This window comes from Hippichthys cyanospilos, chromosome 4, assembly GCF_059441005.1.
Source record: "Hippichthys cyanospilos isolate Australia breed blue-spotted pipefish chromosome 4, RoL_Hcya_1.0, whole genome shotgun sequence".
NCBI lineage: Eukaryota > Metazoa > Chordata > Actinopteri > Syngnathiformes > Syngnathidae > Hippichthys > Hippichthys cyanospilos.
In genome coordinates, this window is record NC_142372.1 from 5,521,533 (window position 1) to 5,540,811 (window position 19,279).

At 41.8% G+C, this 19,279-nt stretch overlaps 1 protein-coding gene across 4 annotated transcripts in view; it reads left to right on the forward strand.

Moving 5' to 3' along the window:
- akap13a (A-kinase anchoring protein 13a) overlaps positions 1–19,279 on the forward strand; it is a 79,859-nt gene that overhangs the window by 24,780 nt on the left and 35,800 nt on the right. For all 4 annotated transcript variants that reach the window (XM_088412748.1, XM_088412750.1, XM_088412751.1 and 1 more), the window contains exons 6-10: positions 974–1,157; positions 4,233–4,422; positions 4,560–5,838; positions 7,094–7,170; positions 17,997–18,042. In XM_088412748.1, coding sequence (XP_088268874.1) covers positions 974–1,157; positions 4,233–4,422; positions 4,560–5,838; positions 7,094–7,170; positions 17,997–18,042 — 1,776 coding nt within the window. The remainder of the gene's footprint in view (positions 1–973; positions 1,158–4,232; positions 4,423–4,559; positions 5,839–7,093; positions 7,171–17,996; positions 18,043–19,279) is intronic.

Sequence of the window (19,279 nt, forward strand, 5' to 3'; positions counted from 1 at the left end):
GGACGGATAGATGGCGATGACAGACGTCCCTCAGGTCATCACGGTTGTGCCGCATATTTGTGCATTTATACCACGATGGTTTTATATGACTCGCAGTCTCTCATGCGGAAACAGACTCATCGAAAGTCATTTAAAAAAAGTAAATTCAGCTTAGATTTTTTCCGTAATTTGTAAAGTAAGTCCTTAGATCCATAGTCTACCTCGACAGACGTGTTTCTGCCTCCTCTCACACCGCCTCCGCTCACACCACCTCCTCCTGGTTCGCTGTCGGTTACGGCTGCAAAACGAACATGAGCTTCGTAGGCCGTCTGGTTTTCTATACCTAAACACTCGGAGGCTCGTAAACGCTCAATAGTAGTCAGTAGAAAATGCAGAGAGAATAAATAGAAGTGCTGGCGATCATATGCTAATATGCTGTGGATATTATTATTATTTTTGGCGTTGTAAGCTGAGAATTTTGGTCAGAACATAAAAATTTGCCCTTCCGTCTCCATTCATGCAGCCAACGCTTGCACTTATGTCGGTTTGAGTTGTCAGTGGAATCTGCTGGATTTCAGTGGTTGAGCGTTCCGAAGCAGGTAAACATTTCCAATTAGGAGTAACGAAACACATAATTTACCGGGTGATCGTACAGTAATTGAAGCAAACCCTTGTGATTGATTTAACTTTGTTGTAGATATTTTTTCCTTTTTTTTTGTTTTATCCAATAGCATTAACAGTAAATACAGCTTGAGTGACAATGGGGCGCCATTTATAAATTAATAAAGCTCGAAAAAAGGATTTCTGACACTAAGGCAGGAGTCACCAGTGGGTAGCCTCAAGAACCACATGAGTAGCCTACTGGCCTCTTCTTAAAATAGCTCACCAGTAATTGGACGTTGTGGTTTTCTTGGAATGCGGTTGAAGTGAGGTACAGGTACAGACTGTTCGCTGCCTTAATTTCAATTTCGCTCATTCTACTTTTCTCCTGTAGATCTTCACCCGCGGGAGACCCTGCTGCATTTTTCAGCCCGGCGGGGCTTGGTCCGCGTCACAAGCTTCCTGCTGTGCCAGCCGGGGGCGAGGGAAGCGGCGCGGTTGCCGAACAAACAAGGCCACACGCCTGCCGCCGTCGCAGCGCTCCGGGGTCACACTAGCCTCCAGCAGCTTTTTGCACAGTGAGTTCCCGACCAGCTGATGGGCTCCTCACGACCGTTTACAGGCTGTTCTAAGTCTTGATGTAATGTGGTGGGGATTCAGCTATAGAATTATCATTCTTTGGGAGTGACGGCAATGGTTCTTTTTGTCAAGGCTAGAAACCTACTGTCGGTTTGGGACTAAAAAACAATATCAACAAAACGCTCGGTGAAACTGCAATTGTAGCCCCTCTGTGTCAATTTTGACCAGATTTGGGCCATTAATCTTGAATATATCTCACAAAAAAAGCTTTAAAATTAAACTAAAAATGTCAATAGATTGTCTAAACAGTTCGAGGTTCAAAACGGTACCATGTGTTTATTCCTAAATGCTTGCAAATGGGATTTATTTGTTTGCAACGTTTGCAATAGGGACTCGTATGACCATCGACATCGAGGGGTATTAAAGTACTTATACACATGTCAGTATGTGGTGTATGAAAAAGTAAACATTGGGGGAAAAAAGGGAATTCTCTGAAAAAAATAAATCAGGGTGTGTGCTACATTTACGTAACACCAGTAAACAACAACTCTAAATATTCCATCCTGCGTTTTTTAGACATTGAACAAGGAGTTTGTGAAGACGATGTAGTACGGTTTGCTTTTGGGACATATTGAAAGGCTCTTTTTTTTTACATGGTGTTGGCTTGGCAAGGCTGGATACTTTGAAGTGCATGGCTGCCTCCTGTTTTTACTAATCTCAAATCACTGCAAGTCTATTAAATTAACCTTTTTTTTTTAGCATTGTAAGTGGACTGAATGATTAATTTCATGTCCGTTACAATCATGACATGATTTCTTAATCGCAAATGCTGCGTTTTAAATGGTCAGTTTGAAACGCTGCTGAGGGAAGGAGGGAAGGCACAGATGCTATCGTTGTAAGTAAAGCCTGTTGTAATTTTTTTTTAGTTTTCTGTCTCGTGAGAACTCGAAATGTGTATCTAACAAGGGCTATGTAAACACATTTGATGACTTGTTTTTATTATAATATGGTTCATAGAGTAATATGTGTATATCACACACACTTGTTTTCATAGTTTTCATTGTGTAAGCGATGTCAATTTTTACAAAGTTAAATTTGCAATTGTTGTAAACAACTAAATTATAATAGATATGATACTGTTAGTGTCAAAGATGAATTAATTGCTTGTTTGTGGACAAAAAATATTCACAAGGACCTCAAAAAAAATAATAGCATTCAATATCACGATTGCAAGTTCCAGGGAAAAAAGACGAATTTCCATAATGTTCAGCCATGATATTAAATAGACATGACCACATTTCGAAAACAGGGGAGACATGATTGGTTATTACCTGAGCCTTGAGCGACTTTGATGTCATTTTGAGTCGACAACAAGCGGCAAAAATAGTTAAAAATGGGTGGAATTAGTTGCTAAAATCATATTCCGTAACCACAAAATTAATCAAAATGTTGTGTTTAGCATATTTTAAACATATTTTTCACTTGACTTCCCTTTTAAGCCGTCCTCAATTGCATTACTTAAACTCTCTTGCTGCGGCGCCACCAACTGGACAATTTTGACAATTAAACTCTCCGAGGACATACTGGAACAGTTCTGCCAGGGTTTTTCCACCCCAAAACCATAGCAATGGAAAAGTATTCTGTCGCACAAAAGCCTGGGTTACGGCTTCTCTGTCTAATGATGTGCTTACCACACTCACACAACCACAAACATGCATGCACGCATACACACAGAAAGCAGGGTCATCTTCACAGATTTAACTGGCAAAGTGACTGCATGGGTTCGTCCCACAATGGCTTCCTCGCGCCGACACGCTAATGAGGTCAGATTGTCTTTATTGCACGATATGAAGCAGCCATTTGCTAAATGGACTGATACATGGCTCCAAGAGAAGATAGACCTTCTCCTGTCCCGACGTAAATCTCCCCAGTTTTGCTGCAGAACATCATTTAAGTCACAGTGCCATTTAGGGGACGATCCACGGGCCCTCAGCTTTTACGCGCCTACCCTCCCTAATCACGAGTAATGACATTTTCCTCATGAGGGGTGAGGTCACTGGTGACTTTAGGAGCTAAACATGGTCCACCCAGTGTTGCGCAAACTGTGCTGCCTGGCTGGACGATGTTCCTTCTCTTTTATAGGCACAAAAACTCCTTAACTAGAAGCAGATATTTTTGGCTTGTACTCAGCCCTGCCCTCGTGTTCATATCCATAAGTTATATATTTGTTGGGGATTTAGTTAAGTGTATTTCAGATTTCCCACTTTGTGGGGAGTCAGTGAACCCATGCCAGGGTAAAGTTGAACGCATTGGTTTTCCTTTTTCTCGCGACGCAGCTCAAGTTCATTTTGCCATTAATACCCAAAGTTGCGCCCCATCCACGTACCAACAGGTTTATGATTGTGAGTATATGCCAAAAGACCACAATGAATAAGCGAGTCAAATGGAATTCTTGTCCTCGAACCGGTGCACTCAGCTCCATACCTTGCCACTATTAATTGAATGAGCTGGAGACATCATAACCTTTACATGAACTTTTCCGTTTTAGTAAGCATTTTGAAATTGTACTTTTACCGTTACTTTTCACCCATCTTATATAAATCAAGCATTAATTTTACCTGGGCTGGCAGTAAATGAGTTAATCAGAATGCCACGTTTAGATGACTAGAGCTCCTTTTTGCCCCGACTCCCCCTTTAAAGTTGTCTATTTTTGTTTGGGCTCATTCTTTTACAATGTGCTCCAATCAAAAGCGGCTATCCTCAAAAGATGGGCAACATTGATTTCAAAGCGTGTTTGTCAAACTTAAGTGACAGTGGAAGGGTTCGTGCACGGCCGCTTGCAGCTTTAATTACAGTGTTATCATTGCATGAACCACTATCTTCTAAAGAGCTAAAAAAGACCCATTAACAACCACAATGACTTTCTTTGCTCTCACTGTAAATGGATTACGGCAGCAAATGTGGGGGGGTGCGGATCAGCTGACATCACTGTTAAAACTCTCTGTGCTTGATGGGCCAATCCGGGCTGAGCTTCCTTCTTCGGGGGGATGATCTAAGTGTTTATTCCGTGGCAGAGCTGAGGCAGACGGCGAGTTGGACCGAATCTCCCAGTTTGTTGAGCCGGCACCGACGGACGCCCGCGTGGTTTGCTGCCGCCCCGGCTTGCACTCCCTGACGCAAAGTGTGTACCCGGGCCGCGACCCGCCGAGCCTCGGCCGGATCGTGGAGCAGCTGCTGCATTTGACGAATCATCTCCACGCCAAGGTGAATCATGGAACTCTGCGTTGGATTGTTTGTCTTTTCCTGCCCTCAACTTCTTACCCCTCTGGCTGGGTTTGTATAAGCGTCGGAATACCTTATGCAATCACACAGTCAACTGCACACTTTGGCTTTTCCCGCAGAGGGTGTCTGTGTTGAAGCTGCACTCAGACTGCCTGCACACGGCCGCCGAGTGCAACGAGGGAGTGGATCCGGAGACGACGAGCTGCCCGCAAACAAACACGCCAGAAAACCCAGTTGGAAACGGCTGTAGTGTTACTTGCGGATATGGCGGCGAGGAAAACGGTAGTGCGTGTGTAGTCCACCCTGAGGAGCATGGCCTCATCCCCCCTGAGGATTGGGTGTGTCCTGAGTCTGAGAGGGCAGACGGAAGGGAACGGCCCGACACCACACAGAACTTGAGTTTGTGTGAGAGGCAAGAAGGGGGGAGCCCGCTGCCTGTGGAAAGCCTTCAACCAGCAGGGTGGGGTGAGCAGGAAACTGATAGAGGAGGAGAAGGACAGGAGGCCACAGAGGGAGAGGACTTATCTGGGAAGGAAGTGAACGGAGTGTCTGAGATCACCGAGGAGGAGAACGGCGAAGGGTTAGTCATGGGCCAGTCGCCGTCGTCCGGCGCTCCAGTTCACGAGCGTCGCCACGATGGCGAGCAGTTTACTCACGGCCCGGAACTTTGCAACAAAAACTTCTTAGCCGAGGAGGAAGCTGAGAGTAAGGATTCAGTGCAAGAGGACCTCCCATCTCCGGCAGGCAGTGATGATGTAACCCTGAAATCAGATGTTCCGCCTCCCGAAGAGGGAGAACCTCCGCCAGATGTAAACAGCTCGGAACAAAACCAGGAAACAGCTGGTCTGGATCATGCGGTTGAGTGGCAGCAAGACCCCGATCAGCAGACTATGTGTCGGGCGACCCGTTCGGAGTTAAATGAGACGGCGGATGCCGACGTCGCCGTATTGCCCGGAGAGGAAAATCCAGAGATGATCGAGTGCTCACCTGAGCAGATGGTCAAGTCCGACATTGATCCAGATTCGGGCCTAATTCACGGCCTGTCCAGTGACGACGACGTCAGCTTCCAGTCAGTCGGAAGCTGTACGATAGACGTATTTCACCCCACTGTGGAGAGCACCTTAGAGGAGGAACATCCAACTGAGGGGATCGCCGTGGACGAAGCAGACCACATGACGCCAGACCAAAGCGCCCCATGTTTGCCTATGTCCGTGGAACTCGCAACAAATTTGGAAGAAACAGCTGCCTGCGTGGAGCCCGGTTTGCAAACGGAGGAGCCGTCTGAGGGATCAGAGGAGCCGGTTGCTCCAGAATCTTCTGAGACTGACCTTTTGCAACCTCAAGATGTTTCAGCAGAGACAGCAGAAGAGGAAAATCCCAGCGCTGACCTGAATGAAGGTATTTTTAAGATTCCACCACTCCTGGTATAAAAACGGAAGGACTGGAGTGATTTGAAACATTGAGAAAATATAAAGAGACATGTTTTATCGCTTTAACCTGAAGAAATACTTCAACTTTAATTCCTTAGACTTGAGGTCTCAGGTATGCAATAAAACTATTTAACTGGTTATAATCACATGGAACAAGACGGTTCGTTTAGCGCTTTTTTTAAATTGTATTTTTATTTTATTCTTTTCAATAGATTGAATGTGACTCTCATGCATGTCCTGTAATTACGACTAAGGCGTTATGAATACATCAACACAAAACAAAACCCAACAAGGATGCTCCAGTAAAACACATTCATCTACATATTTAGGACAAATCTAAATTGAATTTTGAACAGAATCACAGAAGTCGTATAGTGTTTTCTCTAATCAGATCAGACTTCTTGTACAGTATACGGTTGAGTCGGAATTCCCAAACTGTGTCCTGTCTAAATGTGGTACGTCTTAGTCACGTCATTTAAATACTCGAAATATGGTGCCTTCTAAACAGAACAAGTCTGCAACCAGTTGATTAAAGAGCTTTTAATGGAATGACAAGAATGCCATGTAAACCCGACTACTGAAAAGCCAATCAACAGCGACGCAAAAAAACTGCTATAACGGAAACCCAAGTTACAGAGACAATGGAGGAATCATGCAGATTTTCAAAATTTTCAGAATTAAATTAAAATAATTATAGTAGTAGTAATAATAATAATAGCACTATCCTCATTAGTGCATACACACCATATAATTGACTTTTTAATACATCTCTAGTATGGGATGATAAGAAAAGTAAGATTATTTTTTAAATCTCAGGCTAATTTGCTTCATGCAGATAACAGTTGTGCCATAGCCACATTTCTAAATTCAACTATAACACTCATAAAAGCAAAATGAAAAAAGAATTCTAAAATGGCCCTTTTTAGAGTCTTAGACATTCATACTCCCAGAGCTTTAGGATCACATGATATTTAATCAATAATCCAAGGGATACAAAAAAAAATCCTCTGTATAAAATGAAGACAGCGATCATGGCAACAAAGTTATTTTAGCCCCAGGCTGCTTCAAACCCAGTGTGTGTATATATGTGTGTGTGTGTGTGTGTGTGTGTGTGCAGAGCCAGGATAAAAATGTCTCACTTCGCTTGTTATTGATTCTGCCATGCTGCCGCTTTGTCATTGCACCCTGCATCTCACTTGTGTGTTTGTGTATGTGTTCTCCAGAGGCGCAGGTGATCATGTTGGAACACGCTGGGACCACCTGTGTCGCCGAGCAAGCTGATATGTCTCAATCTTCCATGGTAAGTCCCAATAGAAGAGTTGTGACATCATTATTATTATTATTATTGTTATTAATGATAATAGTAATAATATATCAGGTATATTAATACCATTCTTGATGATATTATAATAGTGATAAAGGCCTGTGTAAAAATGTGACTGTTAAGCAGTCTCTTTAATGTAATGCAATGGATAATGATGCATTTGATGTCCACCACTAGTTCTCATTCAGATACTGTAACAGCTTAGCTCGTTTGATCACTTGTTGCTAACCCAAACAGCAGCATATAAAACATTTTTCACATGAGAGAGCCCTAGTACCCTGCACAGTACAATAGAGGCTTGTTTCAGTACTCTTGACAGTAGATGCCGCCCCGCAGAGACTGTTTGTTCACTTGCTGCTAACCAAAACAGCAGCATATAAACAGTCTTTCATATGAAAGAGCCCGCTCAGGCTTGATCCAGTAGACTTTTGACAGTCGATGCTCCCTTCCCCCACCCCACCCCTACAAATGAGTAAATGCCCTCTTGACGCCATACTGTACAAAGAACATTTGGACTATGCAAATGAACATATGCGATTTTGAATACTGAACAGGTTTAACAACCATTATTGTCAGCCCTCACCGTTTTCCAAGCAGATCACAACCCACACTGCAGAGTAATCTTTCAGATTAAGATCTTTCTCTCAGAAAAGCTCATGTTTGGCCATATTATGGGTCTGTATGATCCCCCTCCCACACCTTTCAATGATTAATAAAAAAACATCTAAAGAATTGAAACCAGTACACAATGTAAGAGTTTATGTTTGATTCTCACCAAATGTTTCATCTTATCTTAAAACGTCACCTAGGGGATAAACAAGACACTTTTTTTTTTTATATCACAGCCTAAGAATTTCTCAGGCCTCTGTTTCCAGCATCATAAATATTTAACATTTACGATTGCCTGCTCACAGTTTTCAATACAGATGAGGGAAGAAAAATTCCTCTTAATGCACTTCAGTCCACAGCACAATCTCTCAGTTTATCACTTTAAACTCATATTACAGAATTACAATATGCACGTACATGCTTCCAAGACTCTCCATAACATCCAGGAACAACCCGGACCAAACCTCTCTGTTGAAATCCAAGCTTTCAACTCAATAATTTTTTTGACACCATTTACCATCCTCCTATTAAAAAATGACGCTTTCTTGTGGGATTACAGGAAACACACAAAAAAGACAGAGGTGAGATTTTCCTCGGGGTTAGCTAAGAATACCTTCCACAGATTGGTGAAAACACTCTTAACCCATGAACCCACCTCATCCTAGGACTGGGAAATCAGATTTATTTGACTAATTTATCATTTTAAAAATCGATAATCCTTCACTGGATGAAGTCTGTTTTTAATGTGAGTAACCCATGAAAAAAATTATGCGCACCACCAGCTATACGCTCAAAGTTGTATTGATATAAACGTACCCCACTTTCAAAAAATGAAACTATGAAAAATGGAAACAACGTGAACTTTGGTCATTTAGCACAAAAACTGTGTTTTTTCCCTCTAAGTCTTTGGCAGGAGCGCCCGTGCAGGCAGGGATAAATGTCACTTAGCAAGTCGGAGGGAAATCTTGTGAAAGGCGAAGAGAGAGTAATGAGGCAAAATGTGCTTACATGCACTTTGAGGTGCCAGCGACAGATTTGCAGCCCCCAGGACATATTTTCCTTTCGACTCATGCATTCATTTTTGATTCTGCGCCTTTTCAAGAGTGGACTTCTACATGGAGTTTAAACCGTGCAACAGGATCTCCCCTGCTTTAGTTTATTTATGCACAAGCACATGGAGGCCATCTTCTCCCCGAAATATTGCTGACTGACAGATTCCTCTGCAGCCGAAAGCCCGAGCGGCTTTCCGCATATTCCAGGCTTGCGGTTTCACTTTTTTTTTTTTCAGCCTCGGAAAGCCAGATGTTTCTCCTGGCCTCGCTAGTAAGACGCGTTCGCCAGCAGAGAGCAGCCTTGCCTCGTAAACCCATCCTCTGCCATATGATCCTGTTTAAATGAGCTGTATTTTCAATGAGGCTGCACACACATTGCAGCATGGGCTGAATGCTGGAGCGTTGCCTGAACTGCATGCAATGGAACAAGCAAGCCGTCTTTTATCCCTCTACGCACTCTTACGTCACGACATGAATCAATGCAACCCGCAGGCTGAGATATACCTGTATGAGAAAAACGTCAGATCGTTTGATTGCGCTCGCGTCTAAGAGCAGATAATCTCCGCTGTGATTTATTACGCAGTAACATGTTGCTAGAGCAACAACTTTGAATTACAGTCTTGCGCGCCGAGTTGAAATATGTAAATCGCATCAGGCAACAGCATCTCATGAAACTTAAACGAGCGCGAGCATATCGAACGGCTACATAAAATAAACAAGCGTGAAAATCATTGCGACAGTTAAAATGCGGAAAGGCCGGCAGTGGCAGCTGTTGTTTTTTTCTCCCCCAGTACCCCCTGCCTGTATTGACTGACAAAACGCCGTTCTGTCAGCTCAACACCTTCAAATTTGATCGGTTGACTTATTTTTATCAGCTTTCTTTGAAAAACTGCCGTCGCATGTTTGTCAGAACAGGCTTTGTGCTTGAAAATGACATGTTGGGTTGAAAAACGTTGTAGGTAGGACTATTACTATTTTCTTTCAAATGCCAGCTTTTCCTTGGAAAAGAGCAAAATTGTTGATCATTTTTTAGAAAGTAAAATCCAATGTTTGAAAATGTTTTATTTCGCGTCAACACATGTTTAAGACTATAGAAACCAGATAGTAATTTGGGTTGAGGGACTAAAGTTCCAGGGATTTGAACAATTTTTCAAATCAACTAGGTCTTGAACCAGATGATTAATTATTAGAAATTATTCTAAATTAGTTGTCCAAATATTTGTCTTAATTAATTAATTGCTGTAGCTCTACTGAAAAATTCTTTCTACTCCTGGGTGATATATTGAATAAATGCCTTTATTGTCATTGTGTAGCTGGTTTACATATCCTGAATAATACAAGTTGCAATATTTATCTTTAACAAAGTTGAATAAAGTTGCCACTTTATCAATCTTATACAATGATCACCTACACTATATTTGTTGATAAAAGTATTTCCTGCAAGGCAGACATTTCACACTTCAATCTGAGGGAGTTATGTCTGGTTAAGGCTAAATAAAAAAATAATAAAAGCAAAACTTCTTTTGAATTTTCTGTTACATGTTTTTATTTTTTCTTTAAAATTTAGAAGGGGGGAAATCTGAAAAATCGCAAAACAAAGTTTTGCAGGAAAAAAAAAATCTTGAGATTTTACTTTTGAGCAAAATCATTAAAGTTTAAATGCACAATCGTATTATAATCGCTTTATACCGTTTCAAGCCTGTCGTACTTTGTCAAACTTATTCGGAATTCGGACTTGATATCGAACTATCCTATAATTGTTTTACACACTACGGATCAAAAACTGTATCAAATCGTCTCTTGTAGAGACAAATATTTATCATTCAGGCTGTTTCTCACTCTTTCTCTCTGTCTTTCTCGCACTCGTTTTCCCTCTGTCTCTCTGCTTGTCTGTATGCGCCCCCCCCCCCCCCCCCACACACACACACACACACACACACAGTTCTCTCGAGAATCAAACCCGACAGTCTTCTTAAATGTTCATCCTTGACTAGCCATGGGTTTTATGTAAATATGTGATTGAAGCTTGTCACCGAGCCCTCAGCAGCAGCGTCGGTAGTTAGCATGCGCCAAAAACCTGATTTGTTTGGCGGGCAAGCGATGCCAAGACCGGAGGTCAGGGCGGTCATGTCGGGGAAAAATTTAGTTCCGCCACAGCGTGCCACCTGACGTGCCCTCTTCGTCAGCTACCGTTCTCACCAAGCACGGGGGAGAAAGAAAAAAAACCTATTTGGCTTCCGGCCGCTGCCATTGTTGTCCTTGTTCCGCTGATTGCGATTCTCGTCGGATCTTCAGGGATTACAATTCTGTCAGACCAAGAAGCGTATTGATTCAGAATAAAAGAAACGCTGTAAAGTTAATCCTCAGCCGTCCCACCGTTTGATGACACATCATCGGGCGGCAGCCAGGAGTTTCTTCCCTCAAGGATATGTGGATGGCTCTTGAGGGAACGCCGAGTCGAGCCGCCGGTAATCTTCCGAATGCTTGGCAGCCACTCAGTCGTGTCACCCCCCCACCCCCAGTGATAATAACCAGTGAAATATGCTGTTTCTAGTCCCTAACACTGTGATTACAGTGGATCCTTTAAGGTCAGAACGGGAACTGGTCGACCACAGATTTGTTTAGATGTGGAAACAATTTTTCCCATAGGAAATAATGGTAGGCTGAAACTCTCAGCGGTCCCAATTCCAGATTCGGGAAGCCGAGTCAGGGTTAAGATTTTAACTTTGGGTTTCAAATTGCAATTTCAAACTTGTAAGGAGTTTCATAAAACTGTTTTCAGACAGCTTTTGCATTAGGTTCGAGTTATTTTTTTCTCTTTTTGTTGTCAAGCCTGGCTTCTGGTTTCAGATTAGTGTCAACCAAGTTTTAGGGTATCAAACCTTAGGTTAGCGTTTGCTACAATGGATCGAAAAAAAGTAAGATTGTGGGTTTGTTTCAAAGAACATTTATATTTTAGGGCTTGGGGTCGCTCAGTCTGAACTGAACCTTTGCTTAAGTTTTTATTTCAGCCTATTAATAAGTTAAACGATCCATTTCAAAGTGCATTTATATCTTGCTGGCAATGGACTCAAATCTCCTATGTCACATCATATTTAAAAATCAAGTCTATATTATTGGTCAGTCATTTTTACTAATTCTTGACCAAGCTAAAATGTTTGAAAATGGCTTGCAGTTGTGCTCTTTCATGATGCAACTCTTGTTCAAACTTTAGGGGTCTCCAGAAAAGTGATGGAGATTCGAGGATTCTGCCCAATGATTGATTGTGATTAATTGGGCTTAGCGTGGAAATTTTTTTTATCCGTGTGTCATTCGTGTGTACTTTGCATTTCCCACCATGCGCCACTCCCCCAGGAGCCAGCCCCCCTTGGGTTCCTCCCCGCTCACTAGAGGGCGTCAATCCTCTTTTCCTGGCCTAATTGTGTCAACTGAGCGCATAATGGCCAAAGTGTCATATGTCCTACTGTATATGAGCTCGTGTTGTGATTGACTGAAGGAGACAGAGGAACATTCACTGGGACCAGGAAAGGGGGGTGGGCCCCAGTCAGCCAGAGGCCGGACTCAAGTTTTTGGGAGGGAAAGAAGTAGAGGAGGAGGAGGAGGAGGAGGGCGCTGAGGCTGCCTCCCTGTCCAGATGTTAAGCGCAGATCATCGGCTTTCCTTCCCCTCGGTTCGCTCTGGATATATTTTTCTTGGGTCGGGGGAACAATGTATGAACGCCATAAACGGAGGTACAGCTTCTGCGCCAAAGGCGAGAGGGCCGTCAACGTGGTTTTGATTAAGGTAAGACCACCCAACAAGTTTTTTTGCGAGCGTCGAGTCGGATACAAACCCCAGGAGGTTTTCACTGCACATCCGCGCAAATATACAGCCGTGGAAGTGACTTTTTATGAAGCGTCTCGGGCTTCTCAAACTCTGAATCCTTGCTTGGAACTATGAAGCAAACAGCAGTTAAACTGGTGTCCTCAGGGGATGCTGCGAGGGGCTTGGTGATTACAACCCCCCTCCCCCCAAGTCATACATGCACACTTGGGCCGGTTTGTGGATACTGCATTTGATCGCTTTAGGGCTTCGATTGAGTTGTTTGGTCAGGCTAGCGGGCCATCAGAGTGGCGCTAACCCCTGTGAGGTGCTGTTACGTGAAGGCTCGATGTGGCACTCACTGTAATTACTCCTCTATGTGGAACTCTTATTACACAAACAAGGGCGAGGGATGGCTTTCAAGCCAGGGTTAGGATCCAAACAAGTAGCAGAATCGGAATGGTTTAAAATGAAGTTTTCAAACTTGGGTTACTTTTTTTTGTTAGATTTTAATAATGTAGTGTTTAGGGTACACTTAGGGGTTAGGGTAAAGTTTGGGTTGAAGAAAGTGCTAATCACGGCTTCAAGCACTGGCTAAGGTTTCGAGTCAGGATTTCCAATCAGGGTTTCGAATCAATGTTTGGGATTCTGGATTGGAACTCAAAGGTTTTTTGCTTTCGGACTAGAGTTTCACATCAGGGTTAGGTTTCCAATTTATGTTTTAAAACAAATGTTAAGTTTAAAAAAAAAAAAGGTTTGGGTTTAGATTAAGGTACCATCCAAGTATTAGTGTTTCAAATTGGAATTTAAAGCTTTTTTTGTCATTTAGCAACAACGATTTTAAACTTTCTCGTTTGGCATAAGCTTTCAAGTTAGGATCCAAACAAGTTATTGTGGTTTCAAATCAGGGTTAGAAGTTAATAATTAATCATTCAAAGCACTGTATTGTATTAGATTTGGGGTTTGAAATCCCTTTGGATGCTATTCTTATTGCACCCCAAATTTGTGCTATTTAAAGCTGCAGCAGCATGTATAGAATCTTTTCTTTTTCCACCGCGCCTCACTTTTTCCTCCTGGCTTAAGCGCTGTGTGTGCGCCGCCAATGATTTTTGTCAGCAAAGCTTGGCCGTGGCTTCCCGTTCAATAATGACGCCGCTCGTCCTTTGCGTTCAGTGGGCTTAGCTCATCGGCGTAATGTGGTGTGATTGCAGATGATTGTAATGTTGATTATGTGTTTGTCCTTCGTCTTGTGTTTACCTCCATCTTCTCCTCCTCCTTGGAGACTCAAAGCCTATTGGAAAAATGACAGAAAGCAACACATCGACAAACTATTTGCTGGTGCCTGAGGACTAACAGTCAGGGTTATGAATTCGGGTCTCAAACTGGAATTTTGTTGGTTTTAGGTCAGGGTTTTCAAACCCAGCATTTGAATTTTGAACTAGGTTTTAAGGTTTCTATTTATGGTCTTAATCCTGGGTTTGCTCTTCAAAGAAAATGATTTGAATCCGGGTTAGGCTTTTAAATATGATTAAGATTTTCTAACAGCGTAGCAACTCCATCTCTGTCCACATGCCAGTTAGCTTTAAAATGCATTGACAGTTAGCTGCACCACTAAAATACATGATGATGATGATGGAGATGATGATGGTCTGATTTACGGACACGTAAGACGCTGGGATGTGCAATGCTGGTTGGAGTCAAGTCATTTGGCCCAGAGCCAGAACCTGCTGCTATTCCGAGGCAGGAAGAAGATGTTAGCCCACTGCCACTGCTCCATGTTTTTTTTCCCACGCTGTTCTCTCCCAATCTTTGCGCTCTCTCTCTGGCTCTCGCTCTCTCGCTCTCTCATGGCTTTTGCCTTAAACAGGAGCTGACATCAGCAGTGACTTTAAAAACTGACTAAAATGAGAAAGGATGTGTTGCACATGCTAAGGGCAATTCTGTGTCATGCCGGCTTAAGCGCCTACTTGAAATTTAAAGGGGAAAACAAGTATTTAAAAATAATTTGTTTTCATTAGGTTTGGGTTTCAGCCACATGCAATCTGAACATGTAAATTTCTTTTGTTTCAGGGCTCCAAATCGTTTCAATAACCTGTCAATTATTTAACCGCGAGAATTGAATAGAAAGCCTTCGTAGTCATACAGTGGGTTTACATCAAATCGGATTATAAGAAATGCATGTTTGTCAAATTGACTGTCTAGGAAGTACACAAATATAAATTAATTGCAATTCAGATGTTGGATTGATTCTTGACATGTCAGACAAGAAAATAAATATTGTTTGAGTCAAGAAAATGTTGTAAAATTTCATGGAGTACTACACATTATTTACTGTGAAGAGACTATTTTGAGCATTTTCACAGTTTTGCAAGAATAACTATTGATTGGTTTGTTAATCGATTCGTTACCGATTAATCGTTGTGTCTTTAATTTGTTCTGAAAGCTGCAAATTAGTGCTCTTTTCGTTTTTTCAGGCACGGCTTTCTAATAGCAGAACATATCTGTTGACATTGTCTTTTGTGGTCATCATTCACATTTTTAGCATTTAGTTCTGAGATTGCATGACCAGGAATATTGCTATGCCAGCATTCTGATTCAAAAGCCTTGTAACACATTTTAGGAATAATCACGCATGCCTACCTTGCATGAAGGCTATGATCCACCAACTGTGCCAATGTTTTTTCCTTTGAACTTTTGAAGGAAAAAGTTTAGCGCTTGCTTTCCCACGTTGCGTCTCTGCAGCTAAACATGATGCTTTTAAAGCAATTTAGTTTTGAAGCAAATGTGTTTTTACTGGGTTCAGTTTTGGTTTCACTGGTACTACAAATTTGCTCTGAAGCTTAGCAGCCAGCTTGAAGAAGAGGCAGTAAAAGCATAGAGGGCTGAGAAATAGATCGTCCCATACTGGCAACATTTTGAATTTTTAATGAGATCATTTGCTATTTTAATTGACCGCTTAAAAAATATGGATCTTTGAAATGTTGCTGCCGTTTTTAAATATTTCAAAATTGTGAAATTTGCTGCCATTTGCACATTTCGTGTTTGTGGATATTTCTCTGGACCAAAAGAATGTTCAGGTGCCGTTTACTTTTAATTTAACACAGAAAAATATGAATGTATGTTATGTTTTTCATTCAGTTAAAGTGATGAACTTTCAATAAAAATCCCAAACTTTTGTCGAAATGGGACAGTCTGCTGGGTAGTCAGTTCTTTATCCTCTCACTGGTTGAGCAGACATACAGTACAGTCCCTTATTTGTTGCTAAACACTAACTGGCTGCAGTGCTCCGCAGATGAATGATAGGGACGAAAGTTGACCGATTTTTCAACTTCGGAAGTACTGTAGTATTTGCTTCAAATTGGAAATCAGAATTTGTGTTAACGTCTACTTTCGCAATTGTCGTTTTGTGTGTGACCAGCTGAATTGGCCTGTTTGTTCTTTCTTGCTGGGCTCTATTTGATATCCAAACACAAATGAATGCGATGTTGGCACAAGTGTGTATCTTTGTTTTGGCTTTGATGTGTGCGTGCGAGCACACATGGCCCTTTGCTGTATATTCTTCTAGGTCTTTGCCATCTCACGCGGAAGTTAGTCTGCCGGGGTCGCACTCGTGGTTTTTTTCTTTTTTTATCTTTAGAGTCCACTTAATCAATGACTGCGTTGTTTTAAGTTTATCTTTTAGCTAACCCACAAACCTACTTACTCATGGGAATCGTATACAATTGCATATGGGCTGCATGACATATTAAAGCAGCAATGCTTAGCTTTTCTTGCTTGCTTGTTTGTTTAAAGAACAAAGATGAAAATGTGATCTTAGGCTACTTTTTTCATAACTGTCAAGTGTTTTTCTAGAATCTATTAGGTAAGGGTTGTTCTAAGTTATACAATGAGCATCTAGATCACATCTCTAGATCTTGCTAAAGGCAACATTTATTCATAATGTATCAATTAATTGTTGTATGAATCCAAAAAGGGGGAGAGAGAGTCTCTATTTGGATTTTTTGAATTCCTATAGCATGTGAAAATTTGGGGTCAATACTAAACGATTGTAAGCATGTCAAATTATCCTCTAACAAAATACCGAAAGCTCAGTTGCTCCTGTTGCCGCTGTGTCATCAGTAGGTGAATGACAAGTTGAATGTAAAGGCGATTCGAGGGCCACGTAAGGTGGAAAAGCTCTATATAAGTTAAGTGCCATTTACAATTTTTCAACATTTGGACACATTGGGTTCTATGAGCCACTACTGTGACTCACTGTCACCCCCTGATAAACAACCTGGTGTCATGAGCCAAAAAGAATTTCTATAAGGAAGAAGAAACACATCAAAAAGGAGGAAGTACAAGCTTTTCATGTAAAAGCTTAGAAAAGCCACTTCACCCTGATTAAAAAACAAAACAAACAAAAAAAACCACAGTTCTCATCCAATCAGTTGATTACAGTAATAGTAATCTTTTTAAGTTTATTTATTTTTTTTATCTATTCATTTTTACTGGTCATACCCTATTATCAAGTAGCGGTCACATGCTATCCAAATTGAAAGTTCTTGAAAACCTCGAAACTTTCAAAGAGGACTGCAAGTAACAGTTTTTGAATAATCAATCTGTTGATTATTTTAATGATTAATTGATTGATTGAATTTAAAAGGTTTTCATCGCCACGCCTTTGTTACAAAAACAAAACAAAACATGTAATTATTTCTAATTGACCTAAATAATTATGACTTATTGGTTTGGTCTGTCAAGCAAAAAAAAATTGCCAAAACATTGAGTTTTTTCACTCTGCTTTCATGAAGGACTACATGAATCAGTTAACATTTAGTTAACATTTATTTCCTCATGTGAAAAGGGCCATCACAAAATTGTAAAGATGCAAAGTCAAAAGAATACTTTCTAAAGGATGTCCACTGTTTCCATCTTCTTGAACTCAGAGTCTGTTAAGTTGAGCGCTCAGTCAATCCTGAAAATCACTGACGCTTTCATAGCCACCTGCAGAGACAAGGAGGTGACAGTTTTGGGAGGGTGGGGGGGTGTGTGTGTGCGTGATTGCTCTGTAGCTAAAACCAGTTCTGACAGGCGCTCACACACACATAGACACACAGCTGTTGTATCGCCGTCCCGACCACATATGAAGTAAAGCCTCGTGTTCCCCCCACCCCCACAGCCCAACCCCGACCCTCGGGTGGGGGGGGCATGGTGGCTGCAGTTACTGCAGGGGCCTGGCAGCCGCCTTATTGTCCCCCCCCTTCCAACACTTCCTGACCGCCGCATCACTTAGTCTCGACGTGTGTCACATGTTGCTGAGGCTGATTCGGTGTCTTCCTGTTTCCTCTCTCCTTGTAGATCCACCGCGACGCTGAACAGCAGCCACTCGACGCTCAACATTCAGGTAAGACTAACTTTCTATTTGTTATTTGTGACTTTAAATTGGTTGTGTTCAGCATTGGCTGTTTGTTAACTTACTTATAGGATAACAATCTTTGTATTTTCTCCCTTTTGTTTTTGCTGATAGTTAATTGGCCCTCCGACTTTCCACATGTTCAAAAGATAGTGACGCTGTCTGACTTTGAGGCCTGGGGTAGCTTTGTCTCACTCTCAGTGAATCATATACCAAAAAAAGTGACTTCCTCTCCACAACTTTTTTTTATTCTCATGCAGTACTAACATGTCTACTGAGCGAAAGCACAAATAATGCAAATAAAACCTTGTTTTTCCAGCATAAGAAAGGACTGTTAAAACGATAAAATCACTTGTCACGTTGTTAATTAGATCCGTTTTTGTTGGCCTTCACAATTTGAATCCATTGAAATTTAGCTATTCACAGGGGTCATCAAGACCTGTTGCAAATTTAAAATGAATGTTTGTCCTGTGCTGCAAATCTCTGAAACGATACCAATATCAAACAAATGAGCAATGCTGCTTATATCAGAGACTGAGCCTCACCGTGTTTGTTGTCAGCACAGTGAAAACCTGTCAAAACCATCTGCCCTTTATCTAATATGATGCATGTTCATGTACATTTACAGTGTCACCCTTATTGACATCCCAATTGACACTAGGAAATGCTACTTTGGTCATGTGATTTGATAAACATCATTACTGCAGTTTTTCACACTGAGCGCAAAGTGTATTTATCCTGACCCTAATTCAGAAGGATTGAAAACAAAAAAAAGTATAAAATAATCAACATGAAACATCAGATGACTGAGGCCCATCAGTGCGTCTGGAAACAGATGGAATTATGCAGAATACTGTAGATAAATAAGGAAATAAAGATGGGCGGCGTCAAAAGCAAATCGAAATGATGCTAAGTCGCCTGCGTCCTCCATGTTCTCTGTCGTCAAGTGCGCCACAGCGTTATCGACCGCAGGCGCACCGTTTCCATTAAATACCAGCACAGACCTCAGAACGACCGGCATGAACTTTTTCCACCTTATACGGTGGTGTCAGGGAGCGCTGCTGATAAATCAGCTCCAGGCAGTCTTAATTAGCTGCCCTCTGATTGACTTATCCACTGCGTTTGCTTGTTAGCATCCCTGCATACCCTCACCCTCAAAGGTCCCGGGAAGTCGCATCCTAATGATGCGGGATAGGTTTTGTTAGGATTGAACATGGTCAAATACAGG